Here is a 16,133-nt window from a genome sequence, read left to right on the forward strand (position 1 = left end):
TATGCTGAGAAAAAAGGAACAAATATTTGAAAAGAAGGTCTCATCCACCTGGTATTAGCTTAAGTGTTACAAGTAAAGCAATAGAATGCATTAATTCAGATTTTCCTATGGAATTTTAAGTTTAAAATTAACAGTTGTAAGGTGAAAACAATCTGTCCCTCAAACAGATTCTTCCCGTTAGGACCACAGCTTTTCATAAGTTGATAGAAAGACAAATCTATTCATCTTTTATCTTCCATAAAGTACAGGACAGCTTTCTCCAGATAGCAATCACTAAACACCAAACAAATAAATGATCTATAGCTCCATCTTTCTGTCCACTTTCAATAAATTAAAGAGAAAAAGAAAAAAATCTACAGATTTTCTAAGATATGAAGAATCAAAGAAAGTTGATCAGCACAGTCCATAATGACTGGTATAAGCAATAACAATTATACAAATCATATAAATGTGAGACTTTGGGCAAATTTCCTCTGTGTCATTTTCTTATGAGGATCTGGAGTAATCTTCTGTTATCTAGTTCAAAAAAGGTACCTCTGATTATGAGAACAAAATTTAGAGTTATGCTGAATTTTGTAAAGTGACAGGTTTTAAGGAAAGATTTGGTATACTTGAATGTTTAATATAAAGTTGTATTTATGTTTCAGCATTTGAACAATGCTTGATAGTTTCATTAATTATCCTTAACTCAAGAAGAAAATTGTGATTTGATGGAAAGGATTTAAAGGCCCCACCCTGCCAGCGTGTCTCAGTCGTTGAGCATCGACCTATGAACCAACAGGTCATGGTTCCATTCCCGGTCAGGGCACATGCCTGGGTTGCAGTCTGTCCACAGGGTGGGACATTCGGGAGGCAGCCTATCAGTGATTCTCTCTCATCATTGATGTTTCTATCTCTCCTCCTCCCTTACACTCTGAAATCAATAAAAAAATATATTTAAAAAATAAAAAACAAAAGCCCTGCTCTTTCTTCCTTCATTTTCACCATAAAATCTACAACAAATGCAAAATCTGGAAAACAAAAGGAATATGAAGGCACACCTGGCAATAATAAAATATATATATATCAATTTAATTATGGTTTAGAGAAATAATATAGCCTTGTTATTGACTAAAAATGACATTTACATATTGGCTTAATAATGATTTGGGAAATAATAACTGTTAAAGATGGGTAATAAGTACATTAGGGTTTGTACTCTCTGAAAATTCCCACAATAAGTTAAAGATAATAAAGCATACTTGTTATAGAGAAACTTATATTGAATTTTCATGTGTTTTTGGTTTGTTTTTTGTCTTGGTTCACATAAGAATCTTCTGGAGGAATAGAGGAAATCTTATAATTATTAAAAAATTCCAGTGTTTTACCCATAGTATCATTTTCCTTTAGCCTTAATATAAAGATCCTTAGTCTCAACTTCTCAAGTTTGTAAGAATTTGTTTATTGTGGAGTCAGACTGTAAGTTTCCCCCTTTATGAGGTTTAATTAACTGCTATTTCCTTGGAAATAACTGGGATTTGGAAAGAAAAGAAAGATCAATAACCACTGTTTGCATCAGATCATCTAAGTTATCACACTAGGCTATAAAAATCTAGTTTATAGCTACTGTTTCCCCAAAAATAAGACATCCTCCGAAAATAAGACCTACTTACAGGTTTCCTTCTGAGTGAAATATAAGGCATCCCCCGAAAATTGACAACTACCGTACTACCGTACCGTATACAGGTAATAAATTTCCTTTATTTTTATTTAACAATAAATGTGTACCGTATTCTTCATGGAAAAATAAGACATCCCCTGAAAATAAGACCTAGCGCATCTTTGGGAGCAAAAATTAATATGACACTGTCCTATTTTTGGGGAAACAGGGTATGTCTAGTGTTATAGATTGAACTGTGCCCCCTGGGAAATATGCTTAAGTCCCTATCCTCACTCCCATAAACTATAAATGTAATCTATTTGGAAATAGGGACTTTGCAGATGTATTCATGTTAAAATGAGGTCATACTGGATTAAGGTGGGTCCTAATCCAATATGGCTGGTGTCCCTATAAGAACACACACCACCACCACCACCACCATGTAACTAACCAAAGGAGCAGAGACTGGACATACATATCTACAGCCAAGGATTGCTGGGAACCACCTGAAGAAGCTAGGAAGGATCCTCCCATACAGAAGAGGAGGAGAGGGAGGAGAAGAGAGTGAGAAAGGGACAGAGACAGAGACAGCAAGCCAGAATGGACAAACGTCTAGCCTGGAGAACTGTGAAATAATACATTTCTGCTGTTTTAGGCCCCCGAGTTTGTGGTAATTTGTTACAGCATCCCTAAGAAACTAATACAACCAGAAATAACCATCATTCATCATACCCATTTCTTAGATGACAATATATTAGAACACTGTGTTTTGAGGTTCTTAAAAATACCTGTTTAAATGACAATCACTGATTGTGTGATAAAATGAACATGTAATTTTTGTTGTTGTTAATCCTCACCAGAGGATATTTTTTGCATTGCTTTTTAGAGAGGGAGGGAGGGAGGGAGGGAGGGAGGGAGACAGACAGACAAGAGAGAGAGAAACATGGGTGTGAGACACATCAATTGGTTGCCTCTCACACAAGGATTGAACCTGCAACCCAGTTACTTGCCCTTGACCCAGAATCAAACCTGAAACCCTCCTATGCACCAAACCTGAAACTCTCCTGTACACAGGCCAACACTAACTGGCCAGGGTGAAAATGTAGTTTTAAAGCCATTAAACATCAATTGCAAAACCAAAGCTATATAGAAGCACATCTATCCTTTGATACACATGGTCAAATGTTTCTCACATCAAATATAAAGTTTAGAAGCTCCCAGTAATACGGACATAGGGAGGAGGCATTCATTCTGAGGTCTATATCTTTGGTTTGTAGATTTATGCCTCCTCCCTATGTCCACATCACTGGGGAGATGACAAGATCTCGGTTCTTGTCTTCTTGATAGAAAGGTTTCAATCAAGAATCAAAGTATAGGAAAGCAAGCAATAATTTATTGACCACAACAAAAACATACTTAGTACAGTGAAACAGGACCATTTCTCTTCTGGTTGCAAGTTTCATGGGTCTCTTAGAGGCTAGAGGATATGTGCCTGTGGGGGAAGTAAGGGGGAGGGAATGAATGAGTGTGCTCCTTGGAGGGAGAATGCACTCATCACCTTCATTTTCAGGAGTTTTTAAAGGATGGACATTTAGGGGAGAATCAACAGAATATTCATCAGCTTTATGCTGATGTACCAAAATGAGATTTATTCCCTTAATTTGTCTATCCTTGGGTGTGGTTGGAAAACTGCACTAATTGGATTTCTGTTACCTGTCTCCCTGAGTAAGATGATTTAAGCTATTTATCCTCTGGCTGGAGAGAAGTACAATTACTCTTAGGTGTCCACATTTTAGAGAAGATAGGATTTACTAGGGGCTGCAAACTGCTACCTACCTTAGTTTCCCTATTCCAGAATGTTCTTGCTTCTTACTATTTTACATCTTTACATGCTCTTCCCTCTTAATCTTCTTTTCTTGTAAGGATACCAGTCTTAATGGTTCGGACCTACCCTAATGATCTCATTTTATTTCTTTATAGACACTATCTGCATTGCTTTTCAGAGTGGAAAGGAAGGAGTGAAGCAAAGAAGAGAGAAGCATGAGTGTGAGACAGCGTCACATTCTGAGGTTCCAAAGTTAGAATTCCAACATGAATTTTGGAGAAATACAATTCAGCCTGTAACAGTCACTAAAAAACAAGAAAAGCCTGAGAAACAGTCACAACCAAGGAAAGACTAAAGACATGTAATAACTAAATGTAATATGGTATCCTAAATGGGGGTCTTGGGACACAAGAACGCTGGATTAAAACTTAGGAAACATGAATAAACATGGGCGTTAGTTAATAATGTGTCAATACTGTGTCCATTAATAATAACGTATCCACTAATTGTACAACAAATGTATCATGCTAACGTATAATGTTAATAACGAGAGAAACTGTGCGTGTGTGTGTGTGATTGGGGGTTTGGATTATTTAAATCAAAAACCGTTCTAAAAAAAAAAAAGCCTATTAGTATAAATAATAATAATTAATTATAGTTTCATGAACATCTTAAAAGAACTGACTTACTGTTGTTCCTTTCCCTGTAGCCCCAGGATGCTTTACAAAGCAGTCACACGAGTGAGGACTTATATAGTGTCCTGGTTTGTTTTTATTGCTTTTGCCTTGCTGCACTCCAATCAGAAGAGTTATTTTGCTCTTTCATGAACTAACCGCCGAGATTCGAAATTTGCCAAGTGCCCAAGATGTTCAGGTGACAACACCCACGACAGGATAATGCAGCTAAAATCCTGGACACTGCCTCCTTCCCTGGTGAAACTTAATACACACAATGCCCATCACTGGATAAAACAGGAATACAAACTAAGGAAGCTAATTATAGTTAACAGGACGCGTTCGCCCGTGGCTGCGCCTGCGTAGTCAGGGCTGCACAGCGCAAAAGGTCCAGGTCCGGGTCCTCCGCCCCCTCCGCCCCCCTCGCCGCCCGCTCCCCACGGAGGGCGCCCGCCGCGCACGCGCAGTGCTCAACGGCAGGTCTGGAGCCCGAGAATTAGTCCCTTCTCATCCGAGAAGAAAACTCTCCTGGTTAAAAGGAAGGGGTGGAGAGCGCTCTCTTTCATGGCAACATCTCCTTTTTATCGAGAGGGCCGGTTTGATTCACCAAGTCCGGCAGGCGCCGCGGCTTTAAGAGGGGATGGGGTTCCAGCGGTAGCGCCGTAAGCAGCCTACGTGTTTTAAGTTATGCTGCCTTCGCCGCAGAAACCAAGAAGTTTGTTAACGGCCCGGCGAGTCCCCCTGCGTAATCGTTTTCCCACCACTTACTCACTGTGATTCCGGAATACGGCTGCCGCCACCGTTCCTGTTAATACCTCCAACCCTTTCGCTGCTTCTACTTCTTCCCGAACAAGACAAGATGGCGCCCGAGTGGTCTCACCCGGAAGTGGTCATAACAACATCCGCCTGTCATCTGAAGCCGAACTGTTCCCGCCTCCAGGTCTCTGAGCACTGGACGGTGTCCGGTGTACGAGCTTCCGCGCCATGTTTGTTATGGGCAGTTACCACCTGGCCTCTGGCACACGCCGTGGAAGTGTCTGAACGTTCCTGTACATTCCCCTTAACGTCGCCAGCGCATACCCGGCCAGGAACTTAAGTATTTTCTACAGGGCGCCCTGCAATTTTTTTTTTTTTTTTTACTTTAGCAACGCGATCCTCCTCCAAGGGGAGGTATGTGCTTCCCTAGGAACACTTGAGCTTCAGACAAGAGGGGTGAGTTTGCGGCACTGGTGTCAGACTACGGAATGGCCGAAGGGTCAAACTGGAGAGCTGGCCGGTTGCTAGGTGCGCCTGGAGCTGCGGGCCGGCCTCGGGCGGGTGCAAATTCCTGGAGGACTGCGGCCTGGGGTCTCCCCGAGCGCCGCCGAGGGCTCCGCCTCCGGGGCCGGACCTTAGCGAAGTGGCCAGTCGGGAGGGTAGCGATGGCGGCGACCTCAGCTGACCCCGCCGCGGTCACTCTGTGTGTTTACCTCGAAACATGGCGCCCCCTTCCGGAGACGCTGGCCCAGCGCAACCTCACCCAGCAAGTCCCGAGGTCTCGCTCCTTCCCCCCGACCTTTAAGGAAAAGTGGCGGGGAAGTCCGGTTTGCATCTCTCAGCTGCAAGATGGCCCCCAGGAAGGGTTCATGCAAGGCAACTCTTCGGATGGGATACTGGATTCCATGTTGTTTTCATTTGAAACAGTGTCCAAGTATAAAAAGTATCGATTTCCAGGCTAGGGTCTACAAGTCACAAGGAAAACAAAAATGTTCCAGAAATGCAATATTCATTTCTCAACTAAATCTTGGAAAAAGACTTGTTGGGGAGTAGCATGAATGGAACATTTGTGTTACTGAAGAAAGTGCACCAAGTACCTAAATTGTTTCATTGAGGATTGTGCAAAAGAACTAGCAAATTGTAGTAGGAATAATGTAGCAAGAGTGCAAGAAGGTAAATATAAATGCCATTTACATAAAATTTAGGCTTCCTTAATAAAGCACATGAAACCAAGACACTCCTGGGTAAGATTTAGAATAAAGTCCTCAATAGCTAACTTCTGCTGGATCAAATCCAAGTGGCTCTCCAAATAAAACTTCATCTTGGGAGAAAAGGTCACTAATTACACCTGGCAACGCAATGCTGTGAAGGCCTGAAGATGCTACTGGAAATTCCATTTCTTGAAACCTTCCCCTAATTTACACTTAGCACACGCACACACACAGACTACACAACAGACTAGTACAACTTTAAAAATCACTTCATTAATCTCTGATTTTGCTCTGTGATTTTCTTTATTTTCCAAGTTTTTTGGATAGACCCTGATTTGCAAGTTTACTTTTCTCAGAAACATTCTAATAATAAAAATGTTCTTTCTCTGAAGACTGATTGCCAGTAAAACTTTCCTTCCTATAATCATCATGCAATTGTTTTCTTGTTTCCCTAGTAAAGTTGAAGCAATTTTCTGAAAGACTTATTTTTCATCTGTGCTTCCCAACTGGACAGCATACCACATAACCACATTTTTTTTCCATTTGTCAAATGATGAAAAACAATAACCCCAATATGGGCCAGTCATTTTGGACACTTATTGTTAAATTTTGTGCCCTGTGCCAGTTTCATGAGACACTCAGCAATCACTGTTTGCCAGACCAGGAAATGGTTTTACACTCCCATTTCCCTTTCCCTCACCACTGTCATCTAGGATTTCCCTGTAATGGTAAGATCTGAAGGAGACATCAGGCACATATATGCATTTCAACACCAAACTTTCTCAGGATGTTTTTGTGTTCAAGTGTGAGAACAGCTGTCATGTATACGATCTGCTGCAGACTGGTCACTGTGCACCTTGACCAGAAAGTGCTTAGCAGCCTCATCTTGCCAGTCTTGACTGGCGCTCTCTTTTATGACCAACAATCATCAGGCTTTACAAATTAAATTTCTTATCTTCTCCTGTTTGCAAAGTGTTTGAAGGAGAAAATTCAAGGGGAGGATATGTTCAAGTTAATACTTTGCATTATGGAAACACGTTATCCTCAAGATAAAATGAAAAAAAAAATGTTAAATACGGTGAGATATTGAAGATAAAGAATTAGGACATATTCCTGCTTCTCCTGAGTTAAACCTTTATAGTGTTAAGATCCATATCACATCCCTTATAAAATTTAAGAATAAGTATTATTTAAAGCTGTGGTATATACATGCACTAGAATATTATTCAGCCTTAAAAGGAATGAAATTCTCATACATGCTATGACACGGATGAACCTTGAAAAGGTTATGCTAAATGAAACAAGGCAGACAAAAGGACATATGCTGTATAATTTCACTTATATGTGGTACCTAGGAAAGACAGTTTCACAGAGAGAGAAAGTAGAATAACGGTTGCTGGGAGTTGAAGGAAAAGGGCAACAGGGAGTTATTTAATGGGTACAGAGTTTCTGTATGGGATTAGGAAAGGATTGGTGATATTTACATAACATTGTGAATGTACTTAATGCCACTGAAGCATATACTTAAAATGCTTAAAATAGTAAATTTTATTATATATTTTTACCACAATAAACCATATAATGGAGGATAAGAACTATTTCAAATTACAACTCTTGTAATTCTTAAGTACTGTTGTTATGTAAGCATCTCCTAGAAAGTAGTATCTAGCAGTATGAGGAGGATATAAAATAATAATTACTTCAGTTATTTAACAATGAACCAAACTGGTAATGGGCATTTGGCCCAGACTGGAGAAAGTAAGGTAAACCTACTGTATGTTCACTGACATATTCTTACCTTAGATCTTTTGTGATTCAAGCTTCTGCACTACTTTTGTACTTATTTCGCTTTTATAATGTCATAAGACATTGTTAGTGTTCACTCATATCTGATTCTCATAGCATTTTTCTAAGCCCCTTTAAAGTGAGGGAGGAATTGGTGAGTTAGCTCTGGCCAATAAGCTGTGGTTTAAGTGATGACTGTCATTTCTGGATCCGAGGCACTGCAACATCAACCAAGAAGGCTGTTCCATATAATGCAGCTCCGGGTTGGAATATTCTCTCTCAGTCTGGATCACTGAGTTATATCATGGAAAATATTGGCCAGAAAGAGCCCCAAATCAGCAAAAGGCTGCAATGATCACAAAATAAGCTGCTAAGATTCCGAAATAATTTGGTAATACAGCCTAAGCCGAGGCTCCCCTGACAAATACACATATTGGTAATGGGAGTTGGGTGCTGCTCAAAGAACCGAAGCTACGTGGCATTAGCTTAGAGGTGGTTTGGTATACATAGCTACTACCGGAGGCTAGAAACATGGCGCTTCACATTATGCAGTGGATTTGAGGTAACTCTAACCCACGACAACCTGGTAGGGAGAAAATGTACCTAGTGAGTTTCGAACTAAAGGGAAAAGTTGAATAATAAGAGTGTGTGTGGGGTGCTATTGGACACATTTGGCACATTTATTATAAAACTGGAGCTCAGAAAGAATGATTTGTGAAACCTGAAACTACGGAAGAGGTGACCAGAAATTCTGAGCCTCATATGGTTGTGATTTTCACCTCCAAGCAGTGAAAATTCATAACTATGGGTGTAGACTTCATTTTTATTTTGGAAAAAAACTTCAATGGATTAATTAAGGGTGTGGAACCTTAATTTTTTTTCTTCACTTGGAAAAAAAGTGCCTGAAGATGAAAATGTGGTTAAGAGGATGGCTCTCCCTTTAAAACTTACAGACAGAATATACCTGCCAAAAAGTCAGGAGAGATGGAGGTAGGAAATCAGAAAAATATAGCCAACCCAAGAACTACTTGTCTTAAAAAAAAAAAAAATGGTATGGTTATTGGCATGTAAATCTGACTGAAAGCAGAAAAAGGCCTACTTTAAGAGTTGTACTGAAAAATAAATTTAACCTTGGCTAAAAGAACTTGTGACTGTTTTGAACTTAAAAAAACACACACACACACACACACACACACACACACACACACAAAAAAAAAAAAAAAAAAAAAAAAACATGTGCAGAAACCGGTTTGGCTCAGTGGATAGAGCATCAGCCTGTGGACAAAAGAGTCCCAGGTTTGATTCCAGTCAAGGGCATGTGCCTTGCTTGCGGGCACATCCCTAGTGGTGGGTGTGCAGGAGGCAGCTGGTCAATGTTTCTTTCTCATCGATGTTTCTGGATTTCTATCCCTCTCCCTTCCTCTCTGTAAAAAAATCAATAAAATGTATATTAAAAAAAAAAAACATGAAAAAACAACTTCCCCAATTATCTAGGAAATAGACTGAATTACTAGTAAAGCTATGTATTTCCCAAGGACAGCATATTCCTCAAACTGCCATTTAGATATAGTCAAGGAGGAGAATAAAAACTGATCCTTCCAGAAGGTGGAATATGGAATCAAAGAGAACAATGGAGAAGGGAATTCTTAGTGAACAAAAATGGACCTTCCCCAGAACCAGAGTAAGAGACCCTGATAACATTTCTGTTCTTCCCCGTCTGAGTGAGAATATTTATTGTGGTCATGTTCCACCCCTGCACAGAAAGTATATGGGAAAACAGAGCATACCCTTTTGGTTTCTGGGTCTCCAGACCAGTGGAAACAACATCCAGAACAGAGGTAGCTTCCCTAAAGCACCTGAACTTAGCAAATAAAACTGCCTGGATGGGACTTTGTGTTTGTTTTTTTTAATATGTTTTGATTTTGAGAAAGGGAAAGAAATAGAAAGATCGATGAGAAACATCATTGTTCAGCTGCCTCCTGCAAACCCCCCGCCCCCGCTTTGAGGATCCAGCCTGCAACCTGGGCCATGTGCCCTGACCAGGATCCGAACCTGTGACCTTTTGGTTCATGGGTCAAAGCTCGGCCACTGAGCACACCGGCCAGGCTGGATGCGACTTTGGGGCTATACCCCATAAAAATGGAGTCACCATGTTCCATGTGTAGAAAGAAGAGCTGAGTATTTAGTGACTCTTCCCATACTTTTTTCCTGAACCCATGGAAGACCTACTTTTTCCTACCCCATCCCTACTTGCAATTAGGCAGAGACTTGTGACTGCTTCTGGCCAGTGGTTGTTTGGAGACACCTCCAAGATGAAGAATTTAATCGTTGGTGCAAGACATTTTAATGCTCACTTTCCCTGCCAGAGTGTGAGGCCTGGTGTTGAAATGGTAAGAGCCACAATCAGCCTGGATTACGGTCACCAGTTGGAAAATAGGTGCCTTTACAATTGCCAAGACTCACAGTGAACTCCGGGGTGAGAAATAAACTTCTGTTGTGTGAAGCCACTGGGATGTTTGGTTATTTGCTAATGTGGCATAAGCAGCCTATCTACATATCAATGGGAATACAAACATTTTGGATATTTCTGCTTGAGTGCAACTTTAAAAATGTATGAAAATACATTTTTCAGGGAACTCGTGAACCTCTAAAATTACATATGGAAATCTGCATATATTTTTTTGAGAATTTTCCTTCCCATCTTCTAGGAGAGGGCTCCCCAGTTAAAGCCCTCCTCTTCCCAACACTCAGTTCCCTTCCGGGTTAGCCGGACCTTAATTCCTATATGGCTTTATGGGTAATATTGCTTGAATTTTCTCCACATCATTTGCCATTTGATATATCTTTTCCTTACCCTTCATTTCTTAGGATGTCTACTACCTCCCTTCTTGGGATTTCTATCTCCTGTGTTTAGTGGTATATTCCCAATGCCTACTACACAGCAGGTATTCAATAAATACTAAGTTATTAAACAAATGAAAGATGGACTATAACTTTCCTCATAATCTCAAAGAGCTATATGACCCAAAAAAGGTAAAACACAGTTAAACAAAATATTACCTAATTTATTATCCTGCCTAAATAACACAAACATTTCCAGAAACATCTGAAAGGATGAAGACTCACCTTTGGTAGACAATGAAATCTGAGTAAAAGTATCATTTAAGATACTTTATTCTGAAACCAAGAATTTCTAAAATACAAAGAATATTTGAATTTAGCTAAGTAAGTAAATATAATGTTGATAGGTAAGATATTCTACTCAGTAATGTGCATTGCAAAAAACTCCAGGACCAATCTTGAAGTATAAAGTAAATAAGAATTTAATATTTATTATGCATGCTTATACAGGAACATCAAAGTAATACTCAATAAGTTAGTTGTTTTCTAAAAACACTGCAAAAAAAAAAAGTAAAGATAAAACCGTAGGAATGATATATTACCCAAGGCTACTCAAAATTAAAAATATAGTTATCCATCTTTAAATAGATTTGAATTGATGAATTTTCACATTAACCAATACATTTTAAATATCTAAAAATAGTATTTCTTTATACACTATATATAGATGCTCAATTTTATTGCACATAACATATTTGGTTTAGGCTTATATATCAGGTAATATGCAGATAAATAAATTATGAATATGAATTTAAGAAATGTAGGCAGGATGTTATTTTATACTACAAAAAATAAAAGTGATACATTATACAGCTTAACCCTCAGGAAATTTTATTTAGCTATTGTATAAAATCTCTGAGTAAAGTCACATGCAAGCTAAGAGCTACTAAATATTATATTGCAAAATAGCTCTGTTGGCAAATTTAAAATAAAACAGATATCAGCTTACTACCCTTAGAACTGACACCAACTACCAACTCCCTTGGTCACCCAAAAGGCGGTCTTCACTTCAGGTTTAAAAATATTAAATGACAAAATCTTAACTATAGACACATACATGGTTGTCAAAAATATTCATGTAATTGGCACAATCGAAATTTTATTTTAAATATGGAAAAAATAGGGGAAATTGGGATTAGACATACCTTCTAAACCAGTTTCTAAATAAAGCTAGTAAAATACCTGTTTAACTTATTAAATTCATTAGGCTAAGCACTTATAGTTGGTATTTTGAAGATCTGTAAACATTCTCACTTATTTGTACTGTTTCCTGAGGTCATCTGGAAACTATCGCTAATATAATAGCTTCATAGTCTTGTACCCCTACAAATGTGCTTTGGAAATATTCAAAATAAAAACAAAAATGTTAATGCAGACCCATGTATAACTTAAAATACTTTCTCTTTTTACAAGAGCTATGATTAGAAAATTATTAGGTTTCAAAATTAAATTTATTCCATTATCAACAGACATGGAAAAGCATTCATAAATTCTAGACCATAAAAAGTAGATTTTAGAATTAGCTCATTTAACATTATGGAAATGGAAATAAAAGTATTCTATTTGTATGTTACTTATGAGATAATGTCTAAAACCTATATAGGTCTCTCCATTTTAAAATATGTTAAAATTGTGTCAGCAAGGTGCCTGATCCACAGTGGATGTTCAATAAATATATACATAATGAATAAATGTGAAGTTAAGCATAAAAATTACCACAGTACTTCAGTTCAAAGTAATGTTCTGCAGCTACAATGTCTCACTCACTCAATGAAAAATCAGTTGTCACTGGTACTCAGAATAAAACTTAAAATATCCATTTGATAAATACAGCACTGATGTATTTCTTGGCATCCTATCAATGAAAGGAGGAAGTAGGCACTTTCCTTGATTCTGGGCCTTAACTATCACTCACCATCTCTGACTTTAGCTGTGTAAGGGATAAGCCAAAGGGCAACAGAAAAGAATTCTCTCTCCTTCTTTCCTTTCCTCTCTTCCTCTCCCTTCCCTTCCTTATCTACCTTTCTTCGTGCTTCCCTCTCTTTCTTCTATCAATGATACAAGAAGCAGGTGACCATCCAATGGAAAATGCAAGCCTCGTAGTAGTATCGTTTCCAGGAACAAAATTAGGTGACAATATTTACATTTGGGGGAGTGGATGGTAATTGTCATTACCAAGTTGGCTGACACGGATAGAGATTTAACTAGTATTTCTCAAAAAAATTCACTGCTCTGCTACTGATTTCTTCAATGTTAATTAATTACAATTAAACAGAAATACTAATTTAAACACTGTTTAAACTACCTTTTATAAGACTAACAACCTGAGTTTGCAGATTAACATATAATATAAAGATATATTTCCCATCATTTTACTGTTAAAAATCAAGAAAAATACTATTAAAATTACAACAGCTTAAAAATAGAATTTGTGCCATGACAATTTTTTAAGTTCTGCATTTTATATATTATCACAATTCCATTCATCCATGTATCAAAAGGCAGCACTGGTAACTCTGATAATGTTATATACTCACACATTAAAAAGAACCAATGCCTTGGTTAAATACTTCCACAATGATCTCCAGCCACTATTCTTTTCCTCACTTCCCAAAAGAAGAACTAACTGGGAGTAGGCACTTATCCAGCACCTTCCTGTAGTATCATTTGTTGGCACTAATGATTAGTATGCAATTATGTATTTTGACTCAATCAAGTGACACCAAAATTGCAATTATTTTTTAAAATTTAAGCCCAAGCAGTAGTAATATTTTCATGCCACATTTTGACAGCTTAATTTGTATTATAGGGGGAAAACTATCATTTCTTTACTATTATTTAATTATTTAAAAAGAAAATCAGAAATGCCAACTTCATGCCCCATTAAAAGCTTTACTCAGTTGAACTTATTAATGATGTTTGCTGAATACAAAGTGACCACAAAACCCTAATACCATGATTTATGTTTACTGATCTACAAAATTATAAATGTATCATACTACCCTGTTAAATATAATAAGAATATAATTATCATTTACAATTTTAATTAGGTAATTTATATTTCAAAAATATCCTATGATCTCATATGGATTAACAACTTCTATTTATCAATTCTGAATGTAACAATTATCTATAATTATACTTTGACCTTGGCTAATCACTTGCAACTCCACTAATAGGTTACAAATAATATGTAGATAAAATATTTCAATATTTTTCTTGTTCTCAAAACAGCAAAGCTGTAAGCTAATCAATATATTGATTGTAAATTCATATTATTTAAGTTACAGTGATACCTTTTTATGTCTGAAATCATACAAAATATGAAAAGATCACTATGCCAACTGTGTAAATGTATGTAATAGCAATGTTTCCCATACAGCAACATACATATACCACTGGATAGTCCTGAGATGATTTTGAGTGAATTGCTACATGAATGAACAATTTTTATTTTATAGTTATATATTTATTTTAAGTTTATTAGAGAAAATAAAACTAGCACATAAACGGGGCTACAGTTAAAAACTAAGGTTAAAAATTATAAGTAAATAATGGCACAAGAGATACATATATATCAGAAAGTTGGTATGTGACTCACATTTGGGTAACACTTTTGTTTTGTTATTGTGTTTTTTATTGATTTTAGAGAGAGAGGGAGAGAAAAAGAAATAAACATTGATCGGCTGCCTCTGGTATGCACCCCAAACGGGTATCGATGCTATAACCTAGGTATGTGCCTGACCAGGAATCGAACTCTCAGTCTTTTGGTGTATGGGATGATGCTCCAGCCCACCAAGCACCCGGCCAGGGCTGGATAACAGTTTTAAGGAAGGATCCGACTTAGCCAGCATCATTTATGAATGTCTGTAATAATAGGCGACATCATAAAGGAATTTCCTCTACTACTGTAAATTCTAGTTTTGTTCCAGAACATTTTAAAACATGTGTTTATATTTGTTTAAAAAATATAAATTTGAAAGCACTGACTAAATTTAAGTTACTTTAAAAGGATTCACCCAAATAGTAAAAATGTCCAAGAGCATTTGAGGGACATGCTATTCCTATAGGAGAGAATAAACTACAAAGGCACAGTGCATATTATAGCTATCTATCATTACAACATTTAAACAAAAGTAATCTAAATAATCATTAACCTTAATAATTAACAACTAGTTAAAATATTCTTTCATAGAAAAGCAGGTACGCTTGTGCACTAAGTGCTCTTGCTTCTGGAACCTCCTGCACACGAGTGTCACTGACATGGAACCACTGGCCTGCCGATTCACTATCTGGTTCTTTCAAACCTAGCAAAACAAAAAGAAGTATAATTTTACAATAAGTGTGTTTTTTCTTTATATTATAAGTAATAACATATCACAAACTAGATTTATTTAGTGTTAGATCTTACTGCATAAGTCTATTCTTCCTAAATGAACTAACTCTTTAAAGCATTAATAATAGTATCATTTTACTTGAAAAATCTAGTGAAATATTAGATAGCCTTGTAAATATTTATTATTTCAGGAAAATAATTTTCACTAAAAGAGATAAAAAACAAAGTTAGTTTGCTGATCCATAAGCAAAGTTAGCAAAATTTCAACTCCAACTATATCCTGAGAACTGGTGTCTTCAGAAATTTTGTTATCCTATATAATAAAGAGGTAATATGCAAATTGACTATCACACCCTCACAAAGGTGGCTGCCTATCACCAGGCTGGCAGGGGGTTTAGTGACTGAACAGCAGGCTGCTTAAGGCGACCATGTCAGCAGGGGGTCCGTGAGAAGCAACCAGGCCAGCAGAGGCACAGTTGGGGGTGACCATCTGGTGTGGGGAGAGGGGCAGTTGGAGGCAACAAGGCTGATAGGGGAGGCAATTGGGGGCAGGGGGCTGTTGGGGGCGAGTAGGCTGGCAAGGGGGGCAGTTGGGGGCAAGCAGAACAGGGGGGAGGGGGCTGTTGGGGATGAGCAGGCCAGCAGGCAGAGTGGTTGGGGCAATCAGGCAGGTAGACAAGTAAGCGGTTAGGAGCCAGGGGTCCTGGATTGTGAGAGGAATGTCTGACTGCTGGTTTAGGCCAATCCTCCAGGGATCCCTGTGGGATCGAGCCTAAATCAGCAGTTGGACATTCCCAAAGGGGTTCCAGACAAGAGAGAGTGCAGGCCGAGCTGAGGGACACCCCCCCCCCCACGTGCACAAATTTCGTGCATCAGGCCACTAGTTATTAAATAAAATGCCACCTCACCGCAGTACATGACGTAACACCTTGAAAAATGGTGCCACTTTACATCACCTAGAAGGGCACAGTCTTAGGATATTTAAGATTCTTTAAGATTATCTAGT

General features: G+C 38.1%; 2 protein-coding genes across 17 annotated transcripts in view; both read right to left on the reverse strand.

The window, feature by feature from the left end:
- Positions 1–5,030, reverse strand: part of PNISR (PNN interacting serine and arginine rich protein) — a 30,479-nt gene extending 25,449 nt beyond the window's left edge. For 9 of the 12 annotated variants that reach the window (XR_014795466.1, XR_014795467.1, XM_084889374.1 and 6 more), the window contains exon 1: positions 4,907–5,030. The gene's annotated coding sequence lies outside the window, so the exon portion shown is untranslated. The remainder of the gene's footprint in view (positions 1–4,906) is intronic. The other 3 variants (XM_084889375.1, XM_084889372.1, XM_084889373.1) reach the window with 1 other exon arrangement.
- A 6,147-nt stretch (positions 5,031–11,177) lies between these two features.
- Positions 11,178–16,133, reverse strand: part of USP45 (ubiquitin specific peptidase 45) — a 54,340-nt gene continuing 49,384 nt past the window's right edge. For 2 of the 5 annotated variants that reach the window (XM_084889366.1, XM_084889365.1), the window contains exon 18: positions 11,182–15,098. In XM_084889366.1, coding sequence (XP_084745492.1) covers positions 14,968–15,098 — 131 coding nt within the window. In that variant the 3' untranslated portion in view covers positions 11,182–14,967. Of the gene's footprint in view, positions 15,099–16,133 lie in introns of all 5 variants that reach the window. The other 3 variants (XR_014795464.1, XR_014795465.1, XM_084889367.1) reach the window with 3 other exon arrangements.

This window comes from Pipistrellus hanaki (assembly GCF_964339955.1).
Source record: "Pipistrellus hanaki genome assembly, chromosome: 7".
Taxonomy (NCBI): Eukaryota; Metazoa; Chordata; class Mammalia; order Chiroptera; family Vespertilionidae; genus Pipistrellus; species Pipistrellus hanaki.